The sequence below is a fragment of the Botrytis sinoallii genome, assembly GCF_014898435.1.
Source record: "Botrytis sinoallii strain Bc 23 chromosome Unknown BSIN_004, whole genome shotgun sequence".
Classification (NCBI taxonomy): domain Eukaryota; kingdom Fungi; phylum Ascomycota; class Leotiomycetes; order Helotiales; family Sclerotiniaceae; genus Botrytis; species Botrytis sinoallii.
Genome location: NW_024066031.1, coordinates 673,573 through 689,832, shown reverse-complemented (window position 1 = coordinate 689,832; position 16,260 = coordinate 673,573). Strand labels below are relative to the sequence as shown.

General features: G+C 41.5%; 5 protein-coding genes across 5 annotated transcripts; 4 read left to right on the top strand and 1 right to left on the bottom strand.

Moving 5' to 3' along the window:
* Window positions 1-305: 305 nt before the first annotated feature.
* EAF02_002720 (uncharacterized protein) lies at window positions 306-1,563 on the top strand (the record flags this gene model as incomplete). Its single annotated transcript, XM_038898768.1, has 5 exons — window positions 306-620; window positions 711-732; window positions 844-852; window positions 940-1,345; window positions 1,398-1,563. 5 exons carry the CDS (start codon window positions 306-308, stop codon window positions 1,561-1,563), a joined length of 918 nt encoding a protein of 305 aa, XP_038761056.1.
* Window positions 1,564-3,583: 2,020 nt separating this feature from the next.
* Window positions 3,584-4,139, bottom strand: EAF02_002719 (uncharacterized protein; the record flags this gene model as incomplete). Its single annotated transcript, XM_038898767.1, has 2 exons — window positions 3,584-3,958; window positions 4,011-4,139. The coding sequence occupies 2 exons, from the start codon at window positions 4,137-4,139 to the stop codon at window positions 3,584-3,586; spliced, it is 504 nt and encodes a 167-aa protein (XP_038761055.1).
* Window positions 4,140-4,472: 333 nt separating this feature from the next.
* On the top strand, window positions 4,473-6,561 carry EAF02_002718 (uncharacterized protein). Its single transcript, XM_038898766.1, has 2 exons — window positions 4,473-5,783; window positions 5,832-6,561. Exons 1-2 carry the CDS (start codon window positions 4,824-4,826, stop codon window positions 6,210-6,212), a joined length of 1,341 nt encoding a protein of 446 aa, XP_038761054.1. The 5' UTR covers window positions 4,473-4,823; the 3' UTR covers window positions 6,213-6,561.
* A 947-nt stretch (window positions 6,562-7,508) lies between these two features.
* On the top strand, window positions 7,509-8,084 carry EAF02_002717 (uncharacterized protein; the record flags this gene model as incomplete). Its single annotated transcript, XM_038898765.1, has 1 exon — window positions 7,509-8,084. The coding sequence occupies one exon, from the start codon at window positions 7,509-7,511 to the stop codon at window positions 8,082-8,084; it is 576 nt and encodes a 191-aa protein (XP_038761053.1).
* A 1,525-nt stretch (window positions 8,085-9,609) lies between these two features.
* EAF02_002716 (uncharacterized protein) lies at window positions 9,610-10,728 on the top strand (the record flags this gene model as incomplete). The annotated part of the gene is made up of 2 exons (XM_038898764.1): window positions 9,610-10,074; window positions 10,129-10,728. 2 exons carry the CDS (start codon window positions 9,610-9,612, stop codon window positions 10,726-10,728), a joined length of 1,065 nt encoding a protein of 354 aa, XP_038761052.1.
* Between the last annotated feature and the right edge of the window lie 5,532 nt (window positions 10,729-16,260).

Here is a 16,260-nt window from a genome sequence, read left to right as displayed (position 1 = left end):
TACATACTGTTCGCGAGCTGAATGACTATTTTGAGCACTTTTTTTGATAGCTACTATGTAGTTACTGCAACATCGTTATTGCTCTAGATTCAAGAAATTTCTCTTCATCTTGCTTCACATATTTTTGATTTTAGTGGTTCAGGAGACACCGACTACTCCTCATATACATTCTAAACTTGAATACAAAAGTACTTGCGAACTTCTCGCGCTACGGGTTTTCAAAGTATCAAAGTGTGATAATGATGAAAATCGAGTTCTAATCACATCACCACATCAAACCTTCAAGTAGAGTCAGACAAGCGAACATGACTCCCTCACTTCCAACCTCCTATTCAACCGTTCCTTTCCAACATATCCGCGTCTCTCATATACCCGAGTCCTCACCCATTCCAACTCCAACTATTCTAATCACACTATATCGACCAGAAAAACACAATGCATTCACAGATACCATGGCTGGAGAACTTGAAACAGCTTTCAATCTTTTGTCGCTTGATCCTAGAGTAAAATGTATTGTTATGACTGGTCATGGAAAGATGTTTTGTGCTGGAGCCGATTTGGAAGCCGGATTGTCGTATGAAAATGATACGGCGTTGACGCATCGGGATGGTGGTGGGAAGGTGTGTGATTTATTCTTTCTCGTTTTGGAGGAGTGTTCAACTTGCCGCATTCTTTAGTACAGATTTTTTTGGACTAATCCCATTTATTAGGTAGCACTAGCTATTCATAGATGTACTAAACCTACAATTGCAGCTATCAATGGGTGAGTGAAACAACCACGTTCGCCTCGTTTGATGTCTTTTGAACATAACTAACACCTTCGTGGCTCGGCTGTCGGTGTAGGCATAACCGGTAAGCATAAAACCCACCCCCCGTCAGATACCTAATTCCCATTCCAATTTCGTTTCTACACAAGAAAGATTTTCTAATCCACCCCAGTGACACTCCCAACTTCAATCCGTATTGTTTCTTCTACAGCAAAAATCGGATTCGTATTTGCCCGCCGTGGTATCATAATGGAAGCATGTTCCTCCTACTTCCTCCCCCGTCTTATCGGTCTCTCCCGCGCTATGCACCTCACGACAACTGGTTCAATATACCCCTCAACATCCCCTCTCCTCTCTTCTCTATTCTCCGAGATCGTACCCCCAGAACAAGTTCTTCCACGTGCATTGGAACTCGCAAATGATATAGCTCAAAATACAAGTGCGGTTTCAACTGCAGTTATGAGAGATCTGATGTGGAAAGGGCCGGAAACGGCGGAAGAAACACATCTTTTGGACAGTAAGATTTTGCTGGAGTTGTTCAGATCGGGGGATAAGAATGAGGGAATCAAGAGTATGTGGTTCATTTTTCCTAGACATAATTTTGGGGCCATGCTAATTGATATATGTTAGGCTTTATGGAAAGAGAAACCCAGAGTTCAGGGATAACATGCAAGAGAATGCACCAAGTGTCTGGCCATGGTGGAAACCAGTTGATACTAAGCCTCCGGCGACAATTGAAGAATTGGCCCAGAAATTAAAGAAAACAGAGATGGAACCGAGTAAGCCTAAACTTTGAGTTTAAGTTATCAGCTATTGTATAGATGATGTACAAACTGTTCAGAACTATTTGGACTAGAAACACCCCAACTTCTAGGGAGAAAATGCGCGGGAACAAATGAAGACGACAACTATACTTTTTGGTGTCCATTGAAATAAAGTGAGGCGAAGGGTGACAGTAATGGTGCAACCTATGATTAGACACATGCTCAGTGGGTAGAGGAAACAGAGAGTCAATGCTTCGATGACTCAACGGTAAATTTCGAGATTGATCCAAATGTATATAAAGGCGTGTCTTCAATTACTAAGCTCACTCCCTGTGTAGTGAATAGAATTGTGTCAATCTGCACGCTGACCAAAATTGTCGTTTTGTTGTAACCAGAATGCTACCGTTGGATACAGCAAAAACTGGGTTGGATTGGACATCCAACAAGTAGATGACGGCAATTAGACTTATTCAACGTCAGTGTAGGCTACGGAAGTCAATGTAAGATGACGATGGTGGTGACGACCGACAGATAAGAAGTGACAACGAAGAGGCTTTGATGACAGGTGACACTGATTGGCAAACGTTGATATTATGGTATAACGCCAACACATACGTCCGAAGTTGACCTGTTTATTACAAAAAACTTCGATATACGCGCGGTATTGCTTCCGTTTGTGATAACGAATGAACGCTAAAGCCCTTTTATTTTCTAAGATAGGAGTTGAATTGGTTTCATACAGCTAAATGCTAGCTTGGTGTAGTGGCAGAACCAAGTCCTTGTCTTTCCTGGTACGATCACTTTTTATCTTCCAAGACAGAGCCCGAGACTAGAAGCCACTATCCTATGCCTTTCCCCGCTGTGGAAGCTAGATGATGAAATTGTTCAGTATATAAACCACTTAGTATGTGGTGACAGATCGCACATTCATCAATGCTAATAATGTCAAATCTGAACCTTTCTCATGGTAAACAGAGTGTGAAATCAAAATATTATAATCCAAGCCAATGCGCAGATATTGGAACAAGGTCACTACTACGAGAGATTGTGGAAGATGAGTATTCTAAGTTTGCATTGCCATTGTGTACACTTCTTGTCATGATATCGTAAAATAGCCGAATGACAGGATTCGTATTGATAGTAAAAGAACTTGTGACAATGAAATATTTATTCCAATATTCTTACTTAGATGTTCTCTCAAATCACATTTCATAATACCCTCAACTACATCGATAGTAGGATATGATTGAATAAAAAGCTACCTGGCCCATAGGAGTAGCCTCTACCGTGTTATAAAACTGTGGTACGAGAGGAAAATCCACGCCTGGTTCGCTTTTGCTCTTTTATATGGTGATTCTTGAGAGGAAGTTTGGCAGTGGGGGCAGTATGAGAGGGGGGAAACAAAAAAAGTGATTGCGTTGTGGATGGGTTTTCGCGTTCACACATTGGTGCTATCCTAGACAGGCGGGTTTAGGAAGACCGAGCCGTCAATATCCAGTTTAAGGAAGGTGGTACTTGGTTTGAACAGGAAGTTGCTGGGTTCCACTTGGAATCTTGATGTACAGTACAGCGATTATCGTCTACTTCACTTTGAACTCTGAATGCTCTTTTTTTGAATTATTTGTTTTCATTCAAAATGTAGTGGCTTTTGTGGTTTTCACCACAGCTATGTTGCCGGTCATTATTGACATTTAATGCCGCATCGCATGACCGATATGAAACCGGACATGAGGGATTTTAGACACCTTTACGCCACGAACGCCTACCGGTTTGTCCCATTTTTAAAACCAAAGGTGGACAGCCTCCATAGTCTGAAATTAATCGGAAGCGTATCGATTTGCCATGTTTCCTCTTCTTGGACAGCCAGATCGTCTTATACGTCGACATAGTGGAGCTAGAACTTCGTTCGGGGCGAGTCGTTCGAATAAGCCTCTGAACGTATTTCTAAAATGCACACATTGGCCGATTCGCATATAGTCCGTTGTACAGGGGGTGTTCAGGATTGACCTAAATCTGCAAACACGAAGAGCGTTACCTGCCATTCCTATACACTCACGATTGGTCCACAAGCGCCTTGTACTGCCTCTCTTCATCTTCCAATCTTTTCTGTTCGTCCTTTTTGGCGGCTTCGGTATTATCTGCCATAGTCTGCTTCATTTCTTCAGCATCCTGTGCACCTAGCACGTCTTTGACAACATCTATAATTCCCCATTGTTCATTTTCATCTGGAAATCTCAACTCCAATTCTTCAACAATGATATTCAAATTCTCCATTGATGTCGGTCGATGATTGATAATCATAAGGATTTCGGCTTTGGTCAAGTCATAGGGACGAAGCTGTTCAAGGAGATTTCGAATTGTATCCTCATTGTATGGGCATGGCTTTTGCGCGAAAGGTGAAGGTGCTTCCTCGAGGTATTGCATTAACTACAAAAAGATCAGTTTGAAATTGACGAGTCACAACGAAGCAAGGTGCTACCTCTTTGATAACATTGTCAAGATTTCCTGGTCTCCTTCCTCCTGTGCGGTGTTTTTTTTGAATGTCCTTCAGATGAGTGTAAACCTCAAAATTGCTCAGGGTCGCGGATTGTGCTTCTAGAATCTTCATGGCTGTTTGATATCCCTGGCGTACTAGCGTGTTGTAACTGGCAGCTAGACGTCACCTAGTACTCCCAAGACGTTGTATTATGTGGCTCTTCGTAAACAGGCGTTGATTGTTGGATCACAATCTTCAGCCTTGAGGAGAAATAATTTCCAGAGTTGACTATCTCATGCAAAACATTTTAAGCGAGTTCAGCCTCGTGCTGCGGGGTCTCAATGGGGTTTAATTGCTTAACTCTAATAGGCTAAGGCCGTCACCAGATCTGACCGAATGAATCTTTTTTTTTCTTTCCCTCTTGTGTGATTCAAAACTTTTGCTTGTGAGAGGTTTTTTTATATTTGGTTTATGTGCAATTCATATCAATTCGATCTATCGACAGGAACTCTTGAAATCAATTGGAAATCATAAAACCTCCATCTTGGGGAAAAAGGGACGATACCTTATCGCATTTGCTAGATCTATAAAAGGTTCATCATCTGCCATTTATTGCCTGGAATTCCTGTTCGATCCAATTCTCTCTTCTTTCTTTCAAAGCCCTTAGACCGCCCCAGATTTGACGCGGCTACGAAACCCCTCACAAAAAAGTTAATCCCGCATTTCAATTCAAACCTTACAACAAAAATCTCAATCATCATTACCATCATCACCATATCGCAACTACCTCAAACTTCTTGCCATATATCAGAAGATATGGTTCGTAATCTGGTTGTTCTCGGAGGAAACTCCCATCCTCAGATAACAGAGATCATCTGTAATACGCTCGGTGTTCCACCCTGCAACAGAATTCTTAAGAAATTTTCCGTTGGTGAGAGTCGTCTCGAGATCCAAGACTCAGTTCGAGGCAAAGATGTTTATATCATTCAATCGGGCGGAGGAAAGGCCAATGATCATTTCATAGATCTTTGCATTATGATTTCCGCATGCAAAACTGGATCTGCCAAGCGTGTCACCGTCGTCCTTCCTTTGTTTCCTTACTCAAGACAGCCCGATCTTCCATACAATAAGATTGGCGCACCACTTGCCAAGGGGCCCGCCGACGTTAAGGGCAACTTTACTTTCGAAAGTCGACCAGCAACACCGGGTCCTTCCTCCCCTCAAACACCAGGCCTCAGCAATGGCACTAATGGTATGGAAAAATTACAGAAGAAGCTTGGAAAAGCATCTCTCGAGCAGATTAATACCCAAACTTCAAATGGAATAACACCCAGACGACAAGATACTACGGATTCCATTGCTTCTCTGACCAATGGACGCTTGGCTGACGGAGCATCAACTCCCGTGTCAACTCCACATTTCACCACTCACGATTACGAGAACCCTGGTTTTGTCAATGGTCAAAGCAAAACTCTTTTCCAAGGCAAGCCAGGATACAAACAGTGGGTAGCGCAAGCTGGCACACTCGTCGCAGACCTTTTGACTTGCTCTGGTGCCGATCAGGTAATCACTATGGATCTCCACGATCCCCAATACCAAGGATTCTTTGACATTCCAGTGGATAATCTGTATGGCAAGCCTCTCTTGAAGAGATACATCCAGCAAAACATTCCGAACTTTCAGGATGCTATCGTCGTAAGTCCTGACGCTGGTGGAGCAAAAAGAGCAACTGCGATTGCCGATGGACTCAATATGGAGTTTGCATTGATTCATAAGGTAAAACTTCCCCCAATTCTACTCCCTGCGCACACTCATATCAATTAGGAACGTCGACCTACCCGAATTACCGATCGCCAAAATGCTACAATGATGCTTGTGGGCAATGTTCGTGATAAAGTTGCTATACTCGTCGACGATTTGGCCGATACATCGAACACCATTACAAGAGCTGCCAAATTGCTTAAGAAAGAGGGTGCCACTTACGTTTACGCTTTGATAACCCATGGAGTTTTCAGTGGTGATGCTATTGAGCGTATCAATGCATCTGCACTGGACAAAATTATCGTGACCAATAGTGTTCCACAAGATGAACATCAACGTCTCTGCTCTAAGTTAGAGGTCTTGGAAGTTGGCCCGGTCTTCGCCGAGGCAATTCGTCGTGTTCACCATGGAGAGAGCATTTCTGTATTGTTTAATTATGATTAGACTGAAGATTGGCTATTTTCCGTTAGGGGCACTGCATTCAGGAGTTCGGGCATTGGAGGGGAGTACATTGGTAGAGTACTCGCTTGGCGCATTGCAAACCATGGCTCATATACAATTGCTATACCCCTAAACCGCACTGCGGGCTATTCAAAGTTTTCCATTCTTGTTCATATGGCACGGAAGAAAATTAGATATATACAAACACTCGATCTTTGGTAGATTTCCATTGAACGTCTTGACGAACCAAGTGCTGGGTTAGGCGTCTAGAGTTGCATATAAATTAAAAGCATAGAACTGAACATAGAAATGGTTAAATGGGAACGTAATCTCAAAGAACATTTATTGGTCTGAAATGAGTGTGCGTTTGAATGTATGTGTATCTACGTGCGATTTAATATCATCTTATCCAATCGGCATAGCACTCACTGATATCAACATGTTGTGCCACCGAGCCATGAAATGATGAACACTTTAATCTGGGCTGGCCATGACTAAGAAGATAAATCTTACTTGGGCCAAACGATCGTCAATTTCAGGAATGGGAATATACATCTTTTCTAATACTTGGAAAGTAAGGATCAAATGCAGTGTGCAGTGGAGAAAAGAGGAAGAGCTTCGTTTATATAAATCAATTGACGACAAGAAGGAAGGGAGTACATCAGGTGAGGTTTGAGAGGTTTGTTGGGTTGGGCACACTGGCTACATCATCTGGTAAACTACGCATGTTTGACTCAGGATGTATCGATCTACTTGACTTCCAAGGAAGCTAGCTACTCTTAATATCTGACTATATTCTGCAGTGATGTTTAGCAAGCCGAAACTGGGAGTACGTGGATAGAATAGTCTGCTGGAAGCTTTCTTTCGTGACATTGAGGGTTATAGACGGGTGTATGTAGGCTTTGATTGGCATTCTGCATATTTCGGCGAACTGGTTCTTCAACCTCCTGACTCCTTTGGTACATTTTCAAGTAAACCTGAGATGCCGTTATTGATGAGTGGTACTACAGTCTTCGAAGTATTGGCTTTGGTGTAGCAACATACTGTCACTTTATGTCGTTTGTGAGCCGTAGATTGTATATCACGGACTATGAATGGACGAATTAACCAGAGATTCCTCCTCTACCTTTGAAGGTATGTTTGGTATGATCGCAAAGAAAGCGGTTTCCTGCAGTGTTGCAAACAAAGTAGCACGGGGCTGCCATTCCATAAAGTACTTAACATCATTCACCCACTACAAGATACCAAATATTAGCCCCAGGAGCAAACTTCTCTCTCCAACACCACACATGCACCAAGATGGCGTCTTCAACGCCACCTAGCCTTCGTTTCATAAATCATCCACATATTACACATCACCGTACTCATCATACCAGGGATCGTAGCTGGCACTTGAGCGTTACCATAACCACCAGAAAAGAAACTGCAGCCGACGATCCTCCACCTACGTATTCACCTCCAAGATCAGACTCTCCCCCAATTTCAGACTCTTCAGCACCTGAACAACCAGCTCCACCTCATTCTTTCCACCCTTTCCCCCGTCTTCCCACCGAACTCCAACACCGAATTTGGACGCTCGCAGCGAAAAATATCGCACCTCGCGAAATCACTATCTGTCATGAGCCCTGCAAATTTGAAGGTTACGCAAGTATCATTGCGAAAGTAACCGAATATTTTACCAATCTTCTGACATTCGGCCGGGAGAAGAAGATAGTTGATTATGAGTGTTCGGCTGTTCCTGCTTTGCTTCATACGAATTTTTTGGCGCGCAGTATTGCACGCAAGTTGTATAAGAGACGGTTTCAGGAGGTGCTTAATAGAAAGATTTATGTGGGAGCGAAGGATAGGGTTGTGGTTGTGCCTAGGCCTATTTGAGAGACAGCGAGGTGCTCGGAGGGCAAGCCCAATTGGAGGAAAGATGGGACTATCCTAATGTCATAGTAAGAACGATATAGATAGGTTGGCTTCCTGGGATATGTGTTGTGCTGCTTGTAGAGACCACGTGGTTTGGAAGGCTCGGAAGAGTCGTTTCAAGGTTGGGGTGCGCGTGTATCATATCATATCATGGGAAGAGAACTTGGTTTCGAGGGGCATTACGGCGGCATTTACTTGGCGGTTTAATTCTAGATGATATGACCCTAGGTTTCATTTGCAGCAAACCAGGTGTTAACTATTTGACTAAGTGGAAAATCATACTAAGCTCTTCGTATGAAGTAATAACCGAATCAGATAGAAAATCTTCAGATGATAACTTTCAGAACATTACCGTTGTGATTAGACGACGTCATTAGCTGCATCCTTGCTTTTGTTGCATATCTTATAATGTATAACTGCTAGCCTCTCCACTATATTGGCTTCTAGGCGGGCTACCAGAAGGTGAATATCATTAGAATCATTGCTTGTATCGCTCATTAGAAAGACGGATGCAATGCAATACATCTCAGATATGCAACAAAACAGCAAACTTTGGTCCGAAATTTAGGCGAGAATTGAGAGAATCATCTCTGCTTGATGTGCTGGATGATATCCAATGATACTGGACTTGATCTTCCAACTTTTGCCATATATGTTAAGAGTATGATATACGAGAGTGTTTCGTTGTCTTAGCTCGAGTCAGGTACAGAAATGTTGAGAATCAGATGAACGCAACTACAAGCCGCAGTTCAATCTATGGGTTATTGGTTGCGTGATCCTTTTGACTCAAGACACAAAGAGAAGAAGTACACATCACTCGGAAAGATATACTGTGATCCTACTGTTCCTAAAACAGATCGGGCTAGCAGGAGAAAGAAATATCAAAAGTACATAGCAAGCGTACTAAAGCCGAGACAGCTTCTCGCTGCTCACTTGAGACACAATGTCACAATAGCCAGCATCCACCTCCCCTTGACGAGATATACGGATGTATTCATCACTCGTGGTTGTTTAACGAATGGGCAAAACAGAAAAAGGAAGCCAATGACCTTTAGATAATCGTTGGGACAAATCTAAACGAGACAAAAAATAATTGCACGGTGATCAATACTTTTGAACAGTGCGCTCTCCTTCAAAACGCACTCGCAATTACTTCTGAACACCATCAAAACTTCAACATGAACATGGTACCTGTAGGATCAGCACTTCTATTTACACATCTCGGTCCACTAGTGGGGTCACCATGAAACGCAAGGCTGAGATGCACAGACCAAATTTACACACGGCGGTTATCTAGCCTTGCCTCATGAAACAAACCACTCCTCCTCCTCACATCAGATTCGTCTCATATGTACTCCTCAAAAAATGATGCCACTTATATGAATGAACTTCTCCTTCCCTCACATTCCCTTCATCCCATCCATTGATTTCCCAAAAAATCATCCCAACTCTCTTCTACAGAAATTTCCAGCCAAACTCCCTCATGATGAATCGACCACGCCAAGGCGAAGAGCTCCCATGGGCTAAACCCCTCAGCATAGATCTCCTACACAAAGTGCTCCAAGTAACTTTTCTGCACCCTTTCGTCGCCTGGATGATCCCCCTTTGTATGCGCGCCCAAGCAATGCCCTGGCATCATCAAGCCATTCAGTATGCTATTGGCTATGCTTCTCTTCTCACCATGTTATATTTCCTTTCCATCCTCAATCGTCAAATCGCATACTCCAAAGCCCGAGAAGTAGATCTTTCGGAAGAAGTTATAGTGATTACAGGCGGCGCAAGCGGATTGGGATTGCTAGTTGCAGAAGTATATGGCATGCGCGGCGCGACGGTTGCGGTGTTAGATGTGAGAGATTTGGAGAGCGGAGAGGCGAGGGGAGTGAGTTATTATAAGTGTGATGTTGGAAATCGAGAGGAGGTTGCTAGAGTGGCTGTGGAGATTGAACGAGATGTGAGTATTCCTGCCTGTTTGAAGAATAACATGAAACTGATACATGGTAACTAGCTCGGCACCCCTACAATCCTCATCAATAATGCGGCGATTGTAAACGGCAAATCGCTTGTGGATCTATCTCTCGATGAAATAGAACAGAATCTCAAAGTAAATCTCCTAGGAAGTTTCTACACTCTCAAAGCCTTCCTTCCAGGCCTCATCCGCACCGGTCACGGTACTATCGTAACTATGTCCAGCGTCCTAGGCCATCTAGGAGCCGCCCAACTCAGCGACTACAGTGCTTCCAAAGCTGGTCTCACTGCGCTGCACCACTCCCTAACTGCAGAACTCAAAGCCTATCCTAATATCAAAACGGTATTAGTCGAGCCAGGCCAATTGAGCACGCCGTTGTTTTCCGGAACCGTAACGCCGAATAGTTTTTTCGCGCCGGTACTGGAACCGGTTGATGTGGCGAGGGAAATCATCGCGACGATCGATAAGGGCAGTAGTGCGGTGTTGGCTATGCCATTGTATGCGAGGTGGGTGGGATGGATGGGAGTTTTACCTGTGGGAGTGCAGGCGATTGCTAGGTGGGTTAGTGGGATTGATGGGGCGATGAAGACATTTGAGGGGAGGAGGGAGGGAAGTAAGGAGAAGGAAAGTTTGATTTAGGTGGAGAGTTTTGATGCTGGCATCGGATCTGTATGGACTGGTAGGGAATTAGAAGTATAATATGAATGGATGAGATTGGATGGGATGGGACGATTTATAATGACATCTAAGAATCGTCATTACTCTATGGTATCACTGGGGTTCATGGAATGATCACATATGATCTGATGAAATTTTATATTAAATTAAATACACACATGCTACAAGTAGTTATTCCGAATTACCCAACTCTTATTACTGAGATCACAACCAAACATTCTACAACCAAGATGAATCTCAATGGTACAAATGAAGCCCTCATCTGATGTCAATTCACATCTATCCTTTCACATCACATAATCACAAAAGCATTTCAGTAAAAGGAGATGCACCATATCAAGTATACAACCAACCGTCATTGCTCTCACAAATTTCCATCTACACCCAATGAGCCTACATCCTAAAACCATTGCACAAATCAACCCAACTACCTAGATACATAACTACACCACCAGTCCCCCCCTCTCGAGGTTTTCACAACACTCAATCCTCCTTATCCCATGCACATATATATCTATATTCATACTTAACCCACATTTCCGCATCCCAATCCCATCATACATTTCTCAAAAGTATATTTATTTGTTTATTTATCCAAGATATATACTTATTCATCCAAGATACTATTTCCACCCCCTCCAATCCACCAATCCAGCCTAAACCAAACTCCCACATATAAATCAACCCTCCATCCCTCATCCCCCACCACTCACCCTCTAAATTCCCAATCCCCACCAAATACACAACTCAATATCAGATTCACACTACACCTCCCCATCCTACAATCTCCTTCCTCCAGAGCACATAGCATCACTAGCATAAAGCTACATACAACAAAGCTCGAAATGTTTTCTAGAGTGTATAATAGAACTGCGACACCGTGGATCAGGGACCCAGGATTATCTATTGAAGAATCCCTTTTCCCTTGTGGTTTGTGGATTTTTAGTAGATGAGATGGTGTTGTAATTCCTTGGCTGAGTATGTCTCTGTAGGTGGTACTCTTTGGGAGGGAGGTCTAGATGTAAATTAATATTATTACTACTACAACTACAGAGCATATAACCTCATTACTAAGATTTCCACTTCATTATACAAATTGCGAGTATATTATACTAATAATACATAGAGATATAGTAGAATATACAGAAAGGAATTTATAATTAATATCTATCTATATCTATATATAATTTCTAATTTCTAATTTCTCTATACTCACTCAGCCTAGGATTACGAAAGATGTAATGCTCTTTTTTTTTTTTTTTTTTTAAAAAAAAATGAGTGATGGGATTGATTGATTGATTGATTTAATTAACGTCCACCTTCAGTCTATGACTATATAGGACGGCTAGGCCAAATGGTCTAGCGGATAACTTTTAAAGTACAAAATTAGGAATTTTAACAATGGGGTAAGTGAAAACTAATACTGGGGACTCGTTCCCGCTTACTATACGAAGTGCGTATAGTAAGAGTGATGGGATTGAGATTATATGAAGATAGATATTTAGATAAATAAATAGATAAATAAATAGATAAATAAATAGATAAATAAATAGATAAATAAATAGATAAATAAATAGATAAATAAATAGATAAATAAATAGATACATAAATAGATAAATAAATAAATAGATAAATAAATAGATAAATAAATAGATAAATAAATAGATAAATAAATAGATAAATAAATAGATAAATAAATAGATAAATAAATAGATAAATAAATAGATAAATAAATAGATAAATAAATAGATAAATAAATAAATAGATAAATAAATAAATAAAAGATAGAAAGATAGAAAGATAGAAAGATAGAAAGATAGAAAGATAGAAAGATAGAAAGATAGAAAGATAGATAGATAAACAGATAATAGAAAAGATAAATAGAAAGAAACTATCTAAGATTTTCTTGCTCAACTTTATTACACTATTATAGTGTTTTAATACCTATAGTATTATACAAATCTCAGAGTTTAGATTCAATACTTATTTATATTGATTGAATTATCAATCGAGCATGAAATGAAATACGTATTGTGGACCTCGAATGAAGAACTTGTAATGATTACCTAGGTACCTAGATAAGTTGGAAGTGTATTATCAGACGGAAGACTTGAGATGAGATGAGATGAGACGAGATAAGATGAGATAAGATCAAAGAAACAGAAAATAAGTTCTTTTCAATCTTTAGGTATTGCTTAATCGCTACCTAGCTATTTCCTCTATTTCGTCTATAACATATACCTAGCTAGAGAAGATAAATACCTAGGTATCACAAATAATATAACGAATATATTGCGGAGAGGGTAGAACAACATGTAAGAAGGAGGGGAGAAAATCAACTCCTTCTGTTTCTGAATTATAGGATGTTATTTGTACGTTAGAGCTTTGTACATAAGCTTGAAATTAAAGAGGTGGAGCGGCTTGGAGAATTCGAGAGTATAGGTTTCTGGTTATAAAGTACTAGATTTGATATGCTATGCTATACTATACTATACTATACTATACTGATAAGTAATTATTGTAATTCATTTCCCCTGAAGCGATTTCGGATGGATGAAAAGAATTAGGCGAGTCAAACAGAGATGGTTAGCCTAGTAGGATCCCAACCGATTTCAAAGAAACGCTTAGTTTGTACAGTTATGAGATTTTATTTCTTGCGTGGTATGTGGAAATGATTCTCATTCCTGATACTGATCAACGACTTGACTTCTAGCCATCATACAGAGAGATATTGTTCTGAATTTGATCATGGGGATAGCTAGAATGAAAATGAATATGGAGTGAAAATAGCCGAGAGGAGAATCGTTGGATGGAATAATTGCTATTGTGATAATCCGGCCCTATGTGCCCTCAAATCTTCCTTCGATACATCAGATTCAGGAGTCATTAGAGCATTCCACGTATCAAAGACATACGAAGCCAGTCCATCAGTCACGCCACAAGGATATTCCAGATACGATGAGCTAGCTGTTTAATGAGTGCCAGATCTGACACTTGTCACAATACTAACATGCCTTCCGAAAAATTCGAACTGCCGGCATCCAATTTAGAAAAATTGTTATCTTGCACGTTAGATTCTCAGAAAAATTGGAAAACTTTGCATACAATAGGTTTCCGATTGGACAAATCACTTCAAAGAAGACCTAAAACATTCCCAAACCAGCATCGCCCTTTACACAATTCGCAAATGCATCGCTAAATGAACAGTGCGAGCCGAGCTTTCGGTCTGTAATTGACAAAGCCCAACTGTCAAACTGTTGGGCAGTCATAGATTCTAAACGGGGGAAACACATGGAAAGATTATTAGAGAACAAAGTAAACAATAGAGTTTTTACCATTAGTTCAAGTGCTTATCCTGTGATATATGATATAATATTAGTAACAGGGGTCAGGAACGTTGGAGAAGAGTGTGTTCTTCCATTTCATGCGCGGATTACCTTGGGTGATTTTTCTCGAGACCCCTTCTAAATTCTGACAAGAGGCACGTCCCGCTTGCCATTCCGAGTACGAACCGTTCGTTGCCGGTAGAAACTTCTTTTTGATTGGTCGTTTGAAAGTCTTGCATGTAAGAAAAGGTGCAGCGTGGTGCGTCGGCGAGGCTGACGTGAAGATTAGAAACCTGTAGAAATTGCATGAAAGAAGAACCAAGACGTAAATCGACATTCCATGTGTAATCTGTAGACACATTACGGAGAAATCTTGTATTTTTCCTTCGAAAATAACACATACCGGGTTCTTCGAATTCATAATAAACCGGTAGGTACCGGTAACTATCGATATCAACAACCGTTATTATATTAATATACCAATGAGCCCAACCTGTCACGGCGGGAAAGAGAAGGGAACATCCCGTCAAGTAGGGCCAGTCAGTAATTTGAAACCGCTTCCGATTCGCAAACGCCGAAAAGTGTTTAGCGTGACCTCGGGATCGGAAGTTGGATGAGGGATAATGCCGGAGGGAGATGAATGGCCACGAGGCATATCGTAGAGAAGGCTGAATATCATTACGACGTAAGGCGGACGTAAGGTATCATTTTTAGCTGTGATGACGGTAGCATTTACCCGGCCACCTCGGCGATCCAGTGGGTCCGTAGATATCTTAGCTTGTGAAAATCGTATGCAGAACTTTCCTCCAACTTCTAAGATCTGGAGGCGCCGAAACCTGAATCACATATCTGGTATTCGAGGTATTCGATCCAACAGACAATTTTCTACAGCAAGGCAAAATTGCAAAATCATTTAAAATGAATTTTCGATTTGGTTCAAGAGTAACCACAAGTCAGTGTTCGCACGGATGAATAATCCTTTCTCTCGGAAAGCTGGGATCTCCCAGCGAATGCATCCATGTTAAACCAAGACTCGTCTACGAAGGTTGGAAGGGTCTACCTCTCTCCTCTCTAGAAACTACAACTAGAAAATAGACTTTTCTCCAAAGTTAATGGATGATCCGTGTAAAAGTTAGATTGAACAGAAGTGGCTGGGCATTTTGCGAAGAGGGTGTAATTCTTGAAATGGGAATAATTGCTGTCTGCAGCGTGTTATATCGTATACGCAGTAGAATCTAGTTTGATGATAAGTGCCTATCACTTACAATGATCTCGTGATGATGCCACTCAAAGCTTCCATTGAAGCGGCCCAAGAGGATGCATTCTGATTGTTTAGATCTCCCGCGCACGAATAGATGGCGCATTGATATATGCGGCCTCCTCTTTGCTCCAATAACGTTGGCTAATCCTGTGATCATAATTTGTTGTACACTGCCTCTTTCCAGCTAGATTCTGGATAGTCATGGTCATCAATCCTTCCCAAGACCCCTCCCGTCTTTATCCCGCATTTCTACTTGCCGTATTGTATGGGAATTTGTGTTTCTTGTCCTTGGGAAGGGTCACTCTCATAAGCCACGATCTATGTAGCTGGGTCTAGCCCATGAGCTACTTCTCCTGCATGTTAATCTCCAGGTCATCGATATCCATGGATATAGTATCATATACTGGTGGGACCCAATCGTATAACATGAGCATGGCGGGCTTGAACTGTCAATCTCACAATCTTTTGATCGGGGAAATCCCAGAGCTTTTTGCTTTTTGGGCACGAAGTAGGTTTTGGGCTCTCAAAAAGAAGTCACTAAACATCTCTCCTGAACAAGGTTGGGATCCGATGCGCCGATCTCTATGGAGAGAAGAATGTAGACCCATATCTGAGATGGTACGGAGAAACGCGCTGCGGGAAACATTGCTCGACCTCTTCTTCGGCTCCAGCCTGACAAGAAGAATAAGCAAGTCTGAAATCTGAAGGCGATTACTGGGACTGTTATCTGTATAGCATGAGAATCCCATTGATGTGGCAAAACAGAGTGTGAATGTTTTGGACTGATGTTCATAAGGTTGGAGAAGCAGCAGATATGCATACAACCCATATCATAATGAAGAGAAAGGGTCTTGGTTCTTAGATAATCCTCCTGCATAAGAAGTATAAGAAGTATAAAGAGCAGAT

Excerpts from the sequence above, each read along its gene's own strand:
- EAF02_002718 (XM_038898766.1), top strand. The coding sequence starts at position 4,824 with ATGGTTCGTAATCTGGTTGTTCTCGGAGGAAACTCCCATCCTCAGATA. Across the intron at positions 5,784-5,831 it reads AGTTTGCATTGATTCATAAG|GAACGTCGACCTACCCGAAT; the intron begins GTAAAACTTCCC and ends CATATCAATTAG.